The sequence below is a fragment of the Vipera ursinii genome (assembly GCF_947247035.1).
Source record: "Vipera ursinii genome assembly, chromosome: 5".
Classification (NCBI taxonomy): domain Eukaryota; kingdom Metazoa; phylum Chordata; class Lepidosauria; order Squamata; family Viperidae; genus Vipera; species Vipera ursinii.
Window position 1 is genome coordinate 25,990,346 of NC_139518.1, and position 14,902 is coordinate 26,005,247.

At 40.2% G+C, this 14,902-nt stretch overlaps 2 protein-coding genes across 4 annotated transcripts in view; one reads left to right on the forward strand and one right to left on the reverse strand.

Annotated features, from left to right (window-relative positions):
• The window catches only part of TSC22D2 (TSC22 domain family member 2), a 33,928-nt gene extending 20,049 nt beyond the window's left edge, over positions 1–13,879 (reverse strand). For all 3 annotated transcript variants that reach the window (XR_014492739.1, XM_083364567.1, XM_083364566.1), the window contains exon 1: positions 11,080–13,879. Coding sequence is in view for 2 of the 3 variants with exons in the window: in XM_083364567.1 (XP_083220693.1) it covers positions 11,080–13,013 (1,934 nt within the window). In the remaining variant the exon portion in view is untranslated. The remainder of the gene's footprint in view (positions 1–11,079) is intronic.
• The window catches only part of LOC310640979 (uncharacterized protein), a 237,158-nt gene that overhangs the window by 26,197 nt on the left and 196,059 nt on the right, over positions 1–14,902 (forward strand). The gene's annotated exons all lie outside the window — the stretch shown is intronic.

Sequence of the window (14,902 nt, forward strand, 5' to 3'; positions counted from 1 at the left end):
CCTTGGTGAAGTGGTGCTGGGCTTATTGCCGGGGGTGCTTGATGGCTGGGCTGGGCATTTGACCTCCGTGCCACCGTCCAGCCCTCCCCCCTCCCCGCATGGCCTGAGAGGAACAGTGAGGCTCCTCCATATACCATGCCTTGGCACCTGCCCCGGTCCCATCTCCTCAGATATGTCCCACTCCTGCCCAGGCCCCCATAGGTACCCTTGACAAGAATGATGTAGAGCTGGCCATGCCGAACCAGTAGGCCATGCCCACCCAGTAGGCCATGCCCACCCTGGCCACACCCACCCAGCCCCCTGAGGGCAACTGCAATGCTGATGCGGCCCTCAATGAAATTGAGTTTGACACCCCTGTGGTAGATGGAGAAGAGTACAAAGTGGAGACTATTTTGGACTCTGAGGCGAGGGCAAATATTTAAATACCTGATCCAGTGGAAAGGCTACCCAAAGTAAGAGATTGCAGGAGGCTGTGATAGATATGCATATTCCATAACTAGCATGCCAATCGTATTGAAGACATGAACTGTCTTCCATTACAAAAATGGGCAAATCAGAATAGGAAAAGTCTCACTTCTGTGAGTTATAGGGGGCCATAGAAATGACAAGTAGGGGAAAGGGAAAATATCTTAGTTATATCTACATTCATGATGAAAGATTGGAAAGGGGAGAGAACAATTAGCAGAACAGGAAGATGAAGAACAGCCTGTGCAACAGGAAGGGGAGGGAAGTCAGGGGACAAATGAGTAACAGAATTTGTTAAGTCAGGGTTTTTCACCCATTGTACCACTTTTAGGATATGGCAACATCCGAGTACCACCAGTCGCCTAGCAAGGTGTCAAAAACATGATAACCCCCACCAGAAAAGGAAAAAAGTGATGAAGTACAGGTAGTCCTCAACTTACAACAGTTCGCTAAGTGACTGTTCGAAGTTAAATGGCACTGAAAAAAGTGCCCCCAAGCCACAGTTGAGCAAGACACCTCCCTGCCTGCTCGGCGGCACTCTTCGTCCTGTCCGAGGTTTTCATTGTTGTGAACATTTCTGTTCAGGATTGGCAGCGGGGATGGGGGGTGTTTGGCTTTTATTCCCCCCATCTGCTAGGTGGTTGCAGCAGGTTTTGGTCACTTCACATGACTCTGGGACACGGTGACCATCATAAATATGAATCAGTTGCCAAGCATCTAAATGTAAATCACAAGACTCAGGAGATGCTGCAACATTCCAGCTGATCGGCCCTTCTTTTGGGCTCAGCAGGAGTGCCAGGATCAGCGCTGAGCTCCAGCTGGAGCCTGGCACTGATCCTGATGCTTCCACTGAGCCCTGACAACCCTGCAGCTCCAGCCATCTCTTGCTCAGGCTTGTACGGTGCTAGCACCAGTTCAGCTCATTCCCCTCCCCGCTACCACCTGCCAGGTGCCAATGTACCACAGGTGGTACCCGTACCACTGGTTGAAAAGCCCTGTGTTAAGTGATCTGGAGGAACTGCTGGTAGAGCACACCTGCATTTTATTCCCATGGCTTGACTGGAAATGTGGAAAGAGGACTAAGGCTGACAAGAGAAGAGATGTAGAGGGCAGACAGAATGGCCCTGAAGGACAGTGGGAAGATGTGTTACCAAGGCAACAATGAAACAAATGTGGCTTGAGCCCATTCCAAAAAACAAATTTAAGAAAACACTTTAGACAGGCCCTCTCCTTAAATCCCACCAAAAAAGTGAGGAAGAAAGCACAGATTTGCAAGATACTGTTACTATAGTTGTTCTAATAGCAAAAATCCAGAGGACCACGATATAGCAATAGCACTTCATAGTGCTTTATAGCCTTGTCTAAGTGGTTTGCAGAATCAGCATATTGCCCCCAACAATCTGGGTCCTCATTTTAGCAACCTGGGAAGGATGGAAGGCTGAGTCAACCCTGAGCCAGTCAGAATCAAACTCCTGGAAGTGAGCAGTGAGTTAGCTTGCAATATACATTCTAATCACTGAGCCACCATGACTCTTAATAAGAGTAGTTTTAGACCTATATGGCATTGGTTTCTTAGCTAGGTCTACCCTATAGCACTGGCACCTAGTCAGATTGTAAGTTTCAGTGAATCTGTAACTGAACAGAAGTTGGCACAGTAATATACTATACTATGCATTTGCAGCATAAAGTATTTGTTCATTGAATTGTCTTTAGAATTATACATTTTATATCAAATTCAACTAATTTGTATACCATAACTCCATATTGTTATATCTACTACTATTCTTCTAAAATACTTTTTCAAATTCTATCTTATTAGTGGCCTCAGAGATTATCTGATCCTATGTATTATTAATTTATTGAGCGTGTGACATCTACAGAGGTTATGCAATCACTGATATACAACATTATACTCATTATAAACTGATACAAATATAAGTTTAAATAAGGTATCAGCTATACACACATACTACTACTACTACTACTACTAATAATAATAATAATAATGTTGGAAGGGACCTTGGAGGTAATCTAGTCGAACCCCCTGCTCAGGCAGGAAACCCTATACCATATGCACACAAACATATACCCACCTCTTTACGATCCTGTAATCCAGGCATGTCAAACTCGCGACGTCACGTGATGTTGCACGAGATATCACTTTTTCCCCATTGCTGACAATGGGGTGGTCGTGGTTTGACATGCCTGCTGTAATCCCTTAATTCAGCATAGAGTCAGGGCAACTGGATGGAGCTGAGCGTTCACTGGCCGGATGACCTTCCTGAAACCACACAGAGTTCGCAGCAGATATTTTTTTCTTTGCACCCTGAGAGAGAAACATCTGCTGCTACCTAGAATTGAACTCTCAAGCTTCCAAGTGTGAAGAAGCATTTTCACCACTAGGCCACCACGCTGAGTATGCCTGTGTGTATGTGTGCATATACCTATATACATATACATATGGTCTATCTATATCTATGTAGAGAGAATGTGGACAATACAATATACAAAATATTAAGTAAAACCATAATAAAGTCACCATAATATAGCCCCATAGTCACAGTAGGATGGATGGTACAATTCAATATCTAAGGAAACAAACCATTTAACTGCTTCTGGTATGGCTATGATGAGACTATCCGAGGTGCCTTGCAATTTCCTGAGGGGACGTTCTCAAACTATATGTATGTTTTGATAATATTGGGGGGGAGGTATAAGTGTACACCGTGGGTAGCTTTCTGTTTTAATGGAGCAGCTAAGAGTCTACACACATGGCAACCAAACTGGATATTCCATCTTTCATGGTCGAAAACTACAGTTGCAGCAATTAGATTATCTGAGTTAAAATAATGACTGCCTCAAAATCTTCCATGGAGGGTCCATAGTAATTTTTTTCCATTTCTAACTTCCTGCAAATCTAGACTCTGTAATCAAAGCAGATTCTTTATCACTTGGCTAAATATTTCTTTGAAATCATAATTCAAGATGCCAGATATTCATTGTTGTCCCCTTTTAATTTGGAAAGGGGACTTCTATGAATAATCTTATGAAAGTATTTTACTGAAAAGAAAATATCCACTGAAAATAACATCAAAAAAGGCTTTCAAACTTCAAGAAAAAGAAACTTGCACACATGAAGGATGATAGTAGCTCAAGTGGAAAATTATCAACGTTTCCCCTTCAGAAAACCTGGCCTGCCTATTGCTGATTTTTCACAGAAAGGTAGCCTTCTCTATTTGGATTAAAATGAATTTTACTTGGGTTCTGCTGGAACCCATGAGTGGTTTCCTTTTCAAATTTGATATTTATCAAATAATATTTAAGCATTTTTCTTCCACCATCTTATATAGAAAAATATTCAAGAATTGGTTTTACTGTGCTGAATCAAGCATTTATTTTCTAAATCAATTAAGATGCCATTTATTTCTTTCCACTTTTCTAAAAATCTACTAAGCAACACTGGCTTATTGTTGTTGAAGCTTTATTATATCAGTCAAGTTTTAAAAGGATAAATAATGTAAAAAATCTTCAGTAAGTTCTTATATCTCAAATGTTGGTTAAAATTTTCATGGGGAAAAAATTTAATGGTATAGTTAGGGGACTTGGCAATGTATGTTTTATTTCTCTATTTCTCCAACTAATTGGCAAATATAAGATTCACACATCATGGAATTTTCCTGTGAGATCTGGTAAAGTTGGAATGTAAATCTCCTTTTGTTTTTAGAGGCTAGAGCTAAACCTAATATTTGTCCTAGTAGATTAAGTTATCTAACATCAGTTATGTGGATCAATTTAGCTACAAAACACTTACAAAGCTAATAATTCTTATTCTAAATGTCTATTTCAACACTATTGTTAATCTGAAGGAAATAATTTTAATGATTTTATTCTCTCATTGCAGTGATCTCTAAATGTTCAAAACAGGGTAGTTAAGTTGGAAAAGAAAAGTAAAAATGGGACAAACTCTGAATGTCCACTTAAATACATTTGTTCAGCAAACCTGAGACTGATTTTTTTTCTTACTAACTATATAGACCATGATATGATCAAGACACTGAGTTTTAGATCTCCCTTAGGCATGAAAACTGGAAGACTTTGGACCAGTCACTCTCTCAGTCCAACCTACCTCACAGGGTTATTGTTGTGATGAAAATAGAAAGTAGAAGTATTAAACATTTGCTACACGCACTCTCTCTCACATTTATCTACTGGTATCTATCTATCTATCTATCTATCTATCTATCTATCTATCTCAGGATAAAAATATAATTATGAATTCTGATTTCTTTTAATTCAAAGGTACAAGAGAGATACTAGTTGAAAACTGAAGTGCAAGTTTATAAAATGCTTCCCACATCATAAATTAATGACATAAGAAAGATAGGGTACTATATCATTTTCTGCTAGAACACGAAAGCTTGTTATTCTGTTGGAAGATAAAGCATCATCTGGAAAAGCTCTCCAACTAAAATGATGGCTTACCTCCAAACTATCCCAGTCTTGTTATAGAATAAATACAATACTTCTTGTGAACTAAACTGAATGATAAGCATTTTATTAATCCATATTAATACAGGCTTATTAACCATATTAAATATATTTTGCTGTATTTCAAAATTACATTTTCCTAATTTTAAGCGTTAGAAGACCAGTCCTTTTTTAAAAAGAGGAGAAAATTCAAAGTGTCAAGACTTATGTTGTTCAAATAAAGACCTTTAGAATAATTTCTGAAAGGTAAACTATTAAGATATCTGATCCAATCATAATAGTCTCAGCTTTAATGGGGATAAATATTCCTAATTTATGGCAACATCCAATCAGATCACAAAGATATTTTGAGATGTCACTAAATAGCTTTACTCCATTCAACAAACTTAAAATCCTAAAAATTTTACTGCATTTATAGACCAAAAGTTTCTTTAAGTCTGACTATTTAAAATGTTTAAGCCAGCTACTTCAGAAATGGGACTATATAAAAATTATACTTTTTCTTTCATTTGCTAATACTGAACCTACAATCATCATTGCCTTTTCAATGCCATGTCATTTCTCTGCTACAATCTCAATATATTCTAAATTTGTTTTTCATTTGAGATTATTTTAGTTCAGTCATCACCAACTACAGGCTGAAGTAAATGAACATAAAATAATAGAGATCCCATTTTTCATTAGTCAGTGTAGTAAAGTCTATTAGAACTTGATTATTGATATTTATTCCATGGAATCTCTTCATGAGTATAAAGAGAACTTCTCTGATCAATTATGGCAACACAAGGTCTTTAGAGATAAATACCAAGCTCAATCTAACTCTGTAACTCAGTACCAAAAAATCCACTGTATAATAGAAATAGGGTAATTTGTTTATCAAATGAAATCATATTAGAAAAAACTGACATTTATAAAAAAACCTTTATGAAAAATATTAAGTATGTATCAAAAGTCAAAATACTTAATATAATGATTTGTTTAGAAGAGAGCGGATACATACTGATATTAAAAATTATTATTTTTTGCTAAATAAGACTTGAGGTATGTTATTCTAATAAATAAAAGGAGGCAGTTTTAGAAATTTTAAAATTACTAAAATGAATGTCTAAAACATGGTCACCCAATCTTTTGACTTGCTGCCTTGGGCTGCATAAAAATATAAAACAATTAATGTACATAAATAACAAACTTCCTTTATTTGTATTTTTTATTTTATGGAGTTGCATTAATAGCTGTCAAGGGCCATATGTGGCTTATGGGCTGTGAGCTAGACACACCAGTTTGAGGAATATAACTATGCAAGTTTAATAATATGCCAGGTAACTGCCACTAAAATTTAGGACAATCTAATAAACTATTCTTTGCATTCAGTTTCTCCTTTAACTATATCCCAAGAATTGAGGTTTCAATTCCCGAACATTTTAGACCATTATGTTTAATAATGTAAAATATCAAGTCTACAGTTACAGCATGTTTGGAGTATTTTATGAATGTAATAGATTTAGAAAGGATTGGAATGAACTTTAACTCCCACATATTTTGATGAATGTGTAAGAAAATACATTGTTGTTATTCCATACAGTTAATTATATAGAACTACAGTGAATCTCAAAGGATGCACATAAGCCTTGAACTGGGTTCATAGCAAAAACCAATTTTAGAGAATGAAAACCTGTTACTCTCATGTAACACCTTTTCTCCGTGAGCTGCATTGGCTTCCAATTCTCCTCTGGGTGAGATTCAAGGTGCTGGTGATGACCTATAAAGCCCTAAATGGCATGGGTCCATCTCAGGGAGCATCTGCTGCCAGCATCAGCCTCCCAGCGTCCTGTGCGCTTCCACAGGGAGGTCTTCCTTAGGGTTCCGCCGGGTAGGGAATGCCGACGGATGGTTCCAAGGGGGAGGGCATTCTCTGTGGGTGCGCCTGCCGTATAGAATGAACTGCCGGTAGAACTTCGGACTGCCCCAGACCTTCGCTCGTTTCGCCGGGACCTTAAAACTTGGTTGTTTGATCTTGCTGGCCTGGACTGAGGGGGGTTTAATTTAATTTCAATTTTAATTTAATTTTAATTTTAATTTAATTGTGGGCTAGTCTTATTTAATTCTATTTAAAAGTGTACTTATTTGTATTGTTTTAACTCGCCCTGTAAACCGCCCTGAGTCCTTCAGGAATAGGGCGGTATATAAAATCAATTAAATAAATAAATACCTGTTAGTAAGCTCAAGAAACAACTAGGAGGGAGAAATCAATAATAACAGGATGTGAGTAAAGCCTAGAGCCTATTTTCAGTTTGTACAATCATTTTTAAATCTAGCCTTCAAATGGCACATATAAATGCTATGAACAATGGATTAAGAGACCATCATCAATATTAAAAGTGAATTTAAGTTTTTCTTCCATGAAGAAAAAATCCTCAAAAGGTTAGTTTTACCTTTATAATATTTTATCACCAATTTGGACACTATAGAAATTCATTTTAACTATAACACAAAGATAGTTTGTGAAGAAATTCTTGCAAATTTTCAATCATCTAGCGCAGGGGTGTCAAACTGCCGGTCTGTGGGCCGGATGTGTCACGCCAAAACTGCGCCCACCCCATTGCCGGCAATGGGGAAAAAGTCACAATATGTTACGACACGTTGCGAGTTTGATACCCGTGATCTAGTTGGTAACTGCTGAAAGTTCACACTGCAGGCATTCCTTAAATTCTGGGTTGTAGCCCATGCAGTTCATATTGATTAACTAAATCTTTCTATCCAGTCTATGGTATTATTACACCATGTATCCACCAATTGAAAATGAGAATTTAAAATAAGTTTTCACAAGAGCCAAAACTACAATAGTTATATTTCTCTGGATTTAAAAGAATATAACTTTAGAAATCTAATGTATGCTAATTTATTTAAAACAATTTTTATTTGAATGTTAAGAAGCATTTACTAATTTAAAAACTAAAAATGTAGCTTCATAATTTATTAATTTGATATATCGCATAGGGGACATTTATTAAACCAAAGTAGAAAAAGTATGTCAGCTTTGGAGCAAGCAGATCAATCTATTCTTCAACTATATTTTTTCAGATTTAGAATATTTGCATATTACCAATTCAATACCATATACTGAGATCAATTAACTGAATATTAAGTTTCAATTATCTGTCATAATCTGTTAAACAAAGTTTCCTCTGTTCACATGACACTAAGCCAAAACTAAGCAATTATATTATTGCTTAGAATAATGTATGAATCCAGTGATTACGGTATGTAATTTTTCTGCTGATGAATATGAGACCCACCCAGAATTCCGAAGACCATCCATCAGAAGAGACATTATTTCCAATGTAATTTTAAACAACCTTGATAATGGATTACAATATCACAGAAACTATAATAGTTTAGCAAGTAACTAAACAATGTTATCAACAGGATCTGTGCTTTGAAATCCCTCATATTAAAAAAGACTTCATTTTGAAGTTCCTACCTATCCCATATCTTTCAAAAAACAAAAAAAAAAAACAGTATTATAATACCTATAAATTGCTTCAGAACTAATTCCAGAATTGATTTGTAGTGGTATTTTACTTTAACAGGATAGTTTAACAACTGATAATTTTGATTACACTGCTGATTTATTTTGTGTAGAACTTCTTTGCCTCAAAATTTAACTGTAATAGTAGCTAAGCAGTATAATGTAAGTACACAGAAATAAGTAATTACCTGCTAAAAATAACAGGCTTCTCCTGAGCATCCCACACTGTAAAATCTTTAATATTTAATGCAAACCAATTAACTGGAAGAATCTTAAGTTGTAGTAACCATATAATTTTTAAACCAAGCATAATGCTACATCTTTTAATTACATTATAAAAAACCATTTCACCCTATTTTTTAATATTTATTTCTTGCTTTCCCACACAAAAATCATGCTTCTGCTGTTGTGGAAATTGCATCATAGAAAGGAGGGAAGAGAAAGAGAGTACGTATGTTTGAACATTATGTACATATGAGTACACTATTAACATACTGTTAGTTTTGAGATGAGGGCTGTGTAAAACAGCAATTTCATTTTCATTTGGGTATACACATATGACTACAGATTATTTGGAACCAAATGAATTATACTATAAGAATAATCAGAAAATGAAATGGAATCAATTCAAAAATAGGTATTACATATACATTATTCCAGGATACCATGAACACAAGCCTTTAACAAGGACAATCCAACTGGAGAATCAAAACTGTAAGCTTACAATGATGTGAAAATTCAGTGAAATTTGCTTAGATTTGTCCTGCATGTAAATCAGGGGTCTTCAAACTCGGCCCTTGACTCATGGACTTAAACTCCCAGAATTCCTCAGACAGCATGCCTGTCTGAGGAATTCTGGGAGTTGAAGTCCATGAGTCATAAAAGGGCCGAGTTTGGAGACCCCTGATGTATATTAAAGCATTTTATATTAATACATCATAAATCCATTAACGCTTAAACCTTGTGGATATTAATAGCAAAGTTATGAGATTTATCTTTTATTGACTTCAAGTTATGAAAATAAGACCAGAAGTTAGAATAAGGATGCACAATAATACAAATACTCTATTATTGGATGGTTTATCTTTTATAAACCACAGCAATCATGAATTATATGAAATATTATATGAAATTATATGAAATATTCAACTGATGATAGACTTGTCAATTGCTCTAAACTACAAAAGTCTCTTGTTGCATTTAAATGTAAATAGATTTGTTGACAAGATTTCATACATATATGAAATCTCCAAGTGGAGAATTTTTATTTCATGCTTAAAACTTAAATGGAACAGAATATCCTCGTATAGATCACAATGCTGTGTGACTGAAAGTTTCTTTCTTGTAGAAATAAACATTTTAGGGGAAGTTATTGTATATTTTTAAAGAAAAACCAACAGAGCAAACTTATAAATATTAATTGCGAAATCCTGAAACATATTTATTTCCAAAGTGATTTTAGGATTGCAAATTTAGATACAAACTATTTCTTGCTCTACATTTTTAGGTTTACTTACATTAACTTTTATAAAGCTGTGTCAGAACCAGTGTCTTAAGAGTTCAAGAATATTCAGCTTTACAGAAGAGATCAATATTTTCTGCATATCCTGATTTTTTAAAAATTTTACTTTACTTTTGTGATTACCCATTTTACATATAAATTTCTTACTGAATTGTATTTCCTTAAAGCATTTTGATGCTTCATCAAAGGAAGGGAGCTCTGCATTTCCAAATTTGGTACTTTGTTCAAAGAACCCATTTATAAATATTTTATGTATGGAACTCCAAAACCTAGGAAAGGTCTGATACAACTTATTTCAAACAAGAACATATTGTTTATTTTTTTTAAAAAAATTGCATGCTAAAATTGCAATCCTAAGCAATTTCTTTTCAGGAAGCCAGTCCCATTCAACTTAGTGTAGCATGCGTTTCAGCAAACATCCTTTAAGACAGAACAGTATGCTCTTAAGATTTTATGTTCCTTATGAAATAACCACATATCTGTAACAATGATAAAGGTTTGATTAAAAAAGCAAGCCAATGTGGAACCTTCTTTACCCCTATGATCTCCTTTTTCCTAAGAAGTACCTTTTGTTAATATCTGCAATTTCCATTAAAACTCCTGGAAGATATATATTTCAGACTATATTTATTTCCTCATATAGATCTTTTCTTTCACTGAAAAATTACTTTTTATAAAATTGGTGAAAATACATAATTAGTAATTTGGTAGACTAAGTTGACAGTATCCAGTTAATAAAGCTAAATTTAATTTCTAGTTCACGCTACAGAAAAATGAAAGTATTTTTCAAGTTACCAAATGTACTCTATAGATTCAAGAGTTACTGTAACTCTTTTCAGCAGAATGGAAGTTGATCTTTTTTTAATGTCTATGATCTCATTTCCTTAAGATCTTTGTGAAGTTTTCCACATAGTTTTGCAACATAAATAGTTCAGTAATGAACCAGAGAGGTTAAAATTTATCCTACTTATCTTATCAGCAAGTACCTTGAAAGAGATTTAACATGTATTTAAACTCAATAAACATTCCAATAAAATGTGTTTTCAACCATATAGAAAATATAAAAAATAAATACCTGTCTTCATCACCATCAACAGGAATAGATATGCCAAAGACAGTGCTGGCAAGACTGTTCATAGGAGTAGTTGCAGGTAAATTAAGAGGGTTTGTTAAACTGTCCGGAATAGGTGGTTTCACGTGAAGTTTGTTTTCAGCAACAAGAGAAAGTGGTGGTTGAGGTAGGGGTTCAGATTTTCTTCTAGTATCATCAATCTGGCCTACAGGCTGTGTCTGAAACTGTCCAATGTTAGATTGTGGTAGATTTGTAGGTACACTACTTGTGCCTTGCATTAATGGAAGGCCAATATGTTGCTGGACAACACTGGAACTTCTACTGACAGTTGTATGGCTGGTCAGCTGAGATTGGACTAAAGTAACAGAGGCATTTGGCATAGTAACAGAAGTTGTAGACACATTAGGCACAGTAGTACCAGGTACAGCTATAGGCACATTCTGAACTCCAGAGACTATACTGTGTGGAGTACCAGCCACTTGACTGCTTCCACCCATTTGCTGCTGAGTCATGGATTTCTGTTGAACAGCCCCTGCATGTCCAATGCCTTGCTGTACCACACCTCCTGGTTGAGAAATGACAGTCTGAAGTGGAGTTGTCAGGCCACCCTGCATTAGCCCAGATCCCTGTCCTATTGTTTCGCCTGCTGATGAAGCAACTGCCATCACTGGTGCTAGAGGTGAGGGATTCTGAACAACTACTTGTGCTGCTGGAAGACTGGAAGCTCCAGTGCCTGTGACTGAGCCAGAAGCAGCCTGCTGAGTAGCTCCTTGAGACTGCATTACTGTCATATGCTGAATGTACTCTGACTGACCAGGAGTCTGGGTTGACACCATGTGTACTGGTGGAATCTGTGATTGAGAGTAAGCAAACTGCTGAGTCTGTGCCACTGGTACATTTGCTTGCTGTACCTGTTGTTGTGGCATAGGCAAACCTGGCTGAGCTATTGCTACATTTGTATGTGGTAAGCCTTTCCCATTAGGCCCAGCTTGCCCCATGCTCTGTGCATTTACCTGTGTCTGCAACAGAGGCCCCATCACCTGCTGGCCTGCTACTGTGGCTCCTGAATAGATTGGCTGAGCACTACCGTGAGGCTGCTGACCAATAACAAAATTAGGCTGCTGTGGAGACGGCTGGTTTATTTTCTCTGGCTGGAGTAGCTGTGAAACAGCAGTAACAGAACTGTCAGCTAAGGAGTCAGGGCCATGCACAGAAGTTACCACACCTGAGACTATCAATGAACTACCAGTAGCACCTAAGCCACTGTCCCTATCTTGAACAGCTTGTTCAAAACTACTGTTGTGTCTAATGCAATCACCAGTCCTGGCTAACACAGCCCCACCATCAGAGTCCCGATCATAGTATTCCATACACGTCCATCGTCCCCGTCTATACGGCTCTCCAGTACCGTGGTCTAGCTTGATCACTCTGAAGCGAGAACTGCATGCGGCAGCAGCCGTTAGAGGCACGGCTGGCGGACCAGCAGCTGGTTGCACACTGCTGCCTCCTGTCGCTACTGAGCAGGTTTGGCTGGCAGTTGCTGAAGGCATCACAGTGCTCCTGGGAACCGCTCCTCCATTGGCAACAGGCACAGCAGGAGAAGGCTGCGGCGGTGGCTGTATCCCTCCAGAAGCCGCGGCAACAGCAGCGGCAGCTACTTGGCCATCCAGAAGCAAATTGGGAGAGACTGTCCCTGGAGTCTCGGCATCACCCACATTGTTGAGCGTTTCCTCGGAGGAGCTGCGCTCACAGACATCTTCAGGTCCATAGTCAGTGGCACGGGACACATCAAAAATCTCCGATGAAACATCCTCGGTGCGGGATTCATCCGGGTCGTCCAAGCTCTCGGTGTCCTCCGTGATGCTGCTGGCCACCTGGGCCGTCGTCACACTTGTGATCTGGAAACAGCTTTTTTTCTTGGCCGGCATCTTGGACATGGTTCCTTCGCGAGAGAGACGCGAGTGAGAAGTCAGGGGGTTCCGCCCACCTGCCTTCGCTGGAGTCGACGAAAAACTAGGTAAGGACCTTGAGAAGGGTCCGAGCTGGCCACCACACAAGCCTGGCCGGGCGTAGCGAGGAGGAGGAGGAGGATCACGTTCTCTCTACGGCGCAGTCGCTGGCGGTCTCGCACATTCCTCCGGCCTCCCGACGCAGTCCGGGCTCAGCAGGCGGTCACCAGGCCTGGGGTTGGAGACGAGGCAAAAAGCGAAGGGGGGCGGCGGCCGGGCTCCTCCTCTTCCTCCCCTCGAGTAAAGCGGCGGGCCCCTCGGCGGGCGGCGCCGCCACCGCCACCTCCTCGCCTCGCCTCTCCGCGAGTTCCGCTGTCCCCTTGCGCAGCTGAGGTTCCTTTCACGGCCGTTCTCGGGTGGCGCGGTCGGGGTGGCGCTATCACTCAAGCCGCTCCGCTGCCGGGCTTCCGGCCAGACCCGCGCTTCCCAAGGCGGGCCAACGCCACTGATCGGTCCGCAAGCCTTCCGAGAGGGGCGGCGGCAGCCGGCGAGGCGTCCCTGAGGCGCAGGCCGCCCTGCCTCCCCGTTCTACCTGGAGATCAGCACCAGACGCATCATCTTCTGGGGAGGAGAGAAAAAGAGGGGACGAGAACCAGCCCGGTCACAGCGGCCCCCTCAGGCGGGCGGGCCTCCTAGACGCGGCGTGGTCGCTCGCGCCGTGCCGGCAAAGCAATTTCCCCGTCTGCCGAGCCAGGTGGCAGCGAGGCGGAGCGGCCGGGCTCCTTTCCCCCTTTTTTTCTTACAGCGCCGCGCACGCTCCGTTCCCCTGCGCCGCCGGAGGAGCTGAAATTCAAACTGCTCACTCCCCTCGCTCAAGATGGGGCTGAAATGAAGCCGCGGGGCAGCCTGGGAACTGGAGCAGGGCTGCTACTGCGGCAGCCTCACTGTCTCCGCCCCCCCCCCCCACGCAGGGGCGCGCGCTGACATCAGCACCAGCCGACGCGCCCCTCTCCGACTCGAGCGGGTGAGGAAATTTCATCCGGCCGAGAAAGGGGCGGGGCAAGAGGGAAGGAGGGAGGGGGAGGAGTGGAGCGTGACTTCTCCGAGGCAAAGCCCCTCCCCTTCGCCATCGTCATGTTAACCGTTTGGAATATTCCACTGGCTCCGCCTTCCCGTCTCTGCCTCTCAGCAGACTTGGTATCTTCCCGAGTTGGGGGTGGGGGTGGGGAACGAGGGTAGTAATGATGTGGTTTATTTTTTTACGTCCCTGGTTGTGTTCCACGTCGAAGTTTTTTATCTGCCCCGATTGTGGCGTTTTTTTTTTATCTTTAGGATGTGACTCTCCCGAATAAGTTATACTATAACTTTTACAGCCTTCCTCCTTGCCTCGAGGATTCTTTTTTTTTATTATTATTTTATGAGGGGAGTGCTTTCCCTACTGCCAGGACTACGTTTATGAGTCTGCTGGGTTTTAACTGGTTTGAATCCGCATTAAAACCAAATGTTTACCCGCTTCCACAATGGACTTCACTTGTAATCTTTCCAACACTTATTTCACCCAGCTTTGTGGCCCGGTATGGGAAAAACGGCCAGAGCGCTACTCGACATTTCCATGTTTAGGAAAATTTTGTTTCTTTTTCTGCCACGTGGTGTTATCCGGGATCTGGCAGCCTTAAGTAGAAAGAAGGACGTGCCTTATCAAACGGGGCACTACGTTATACTGATGTATGTATACTTTTGACTGAAGATCCCCAAGGCAACAGATTCGGGGCTGCCAAAATCCAGGCAAAAATCACTAGATCAGGGGTAGGCAACCTCGGCTCTTTTATGACTCATGGACTTCAACTCCCAGAATTCCTGAGCCAGCCAAGCTGGCT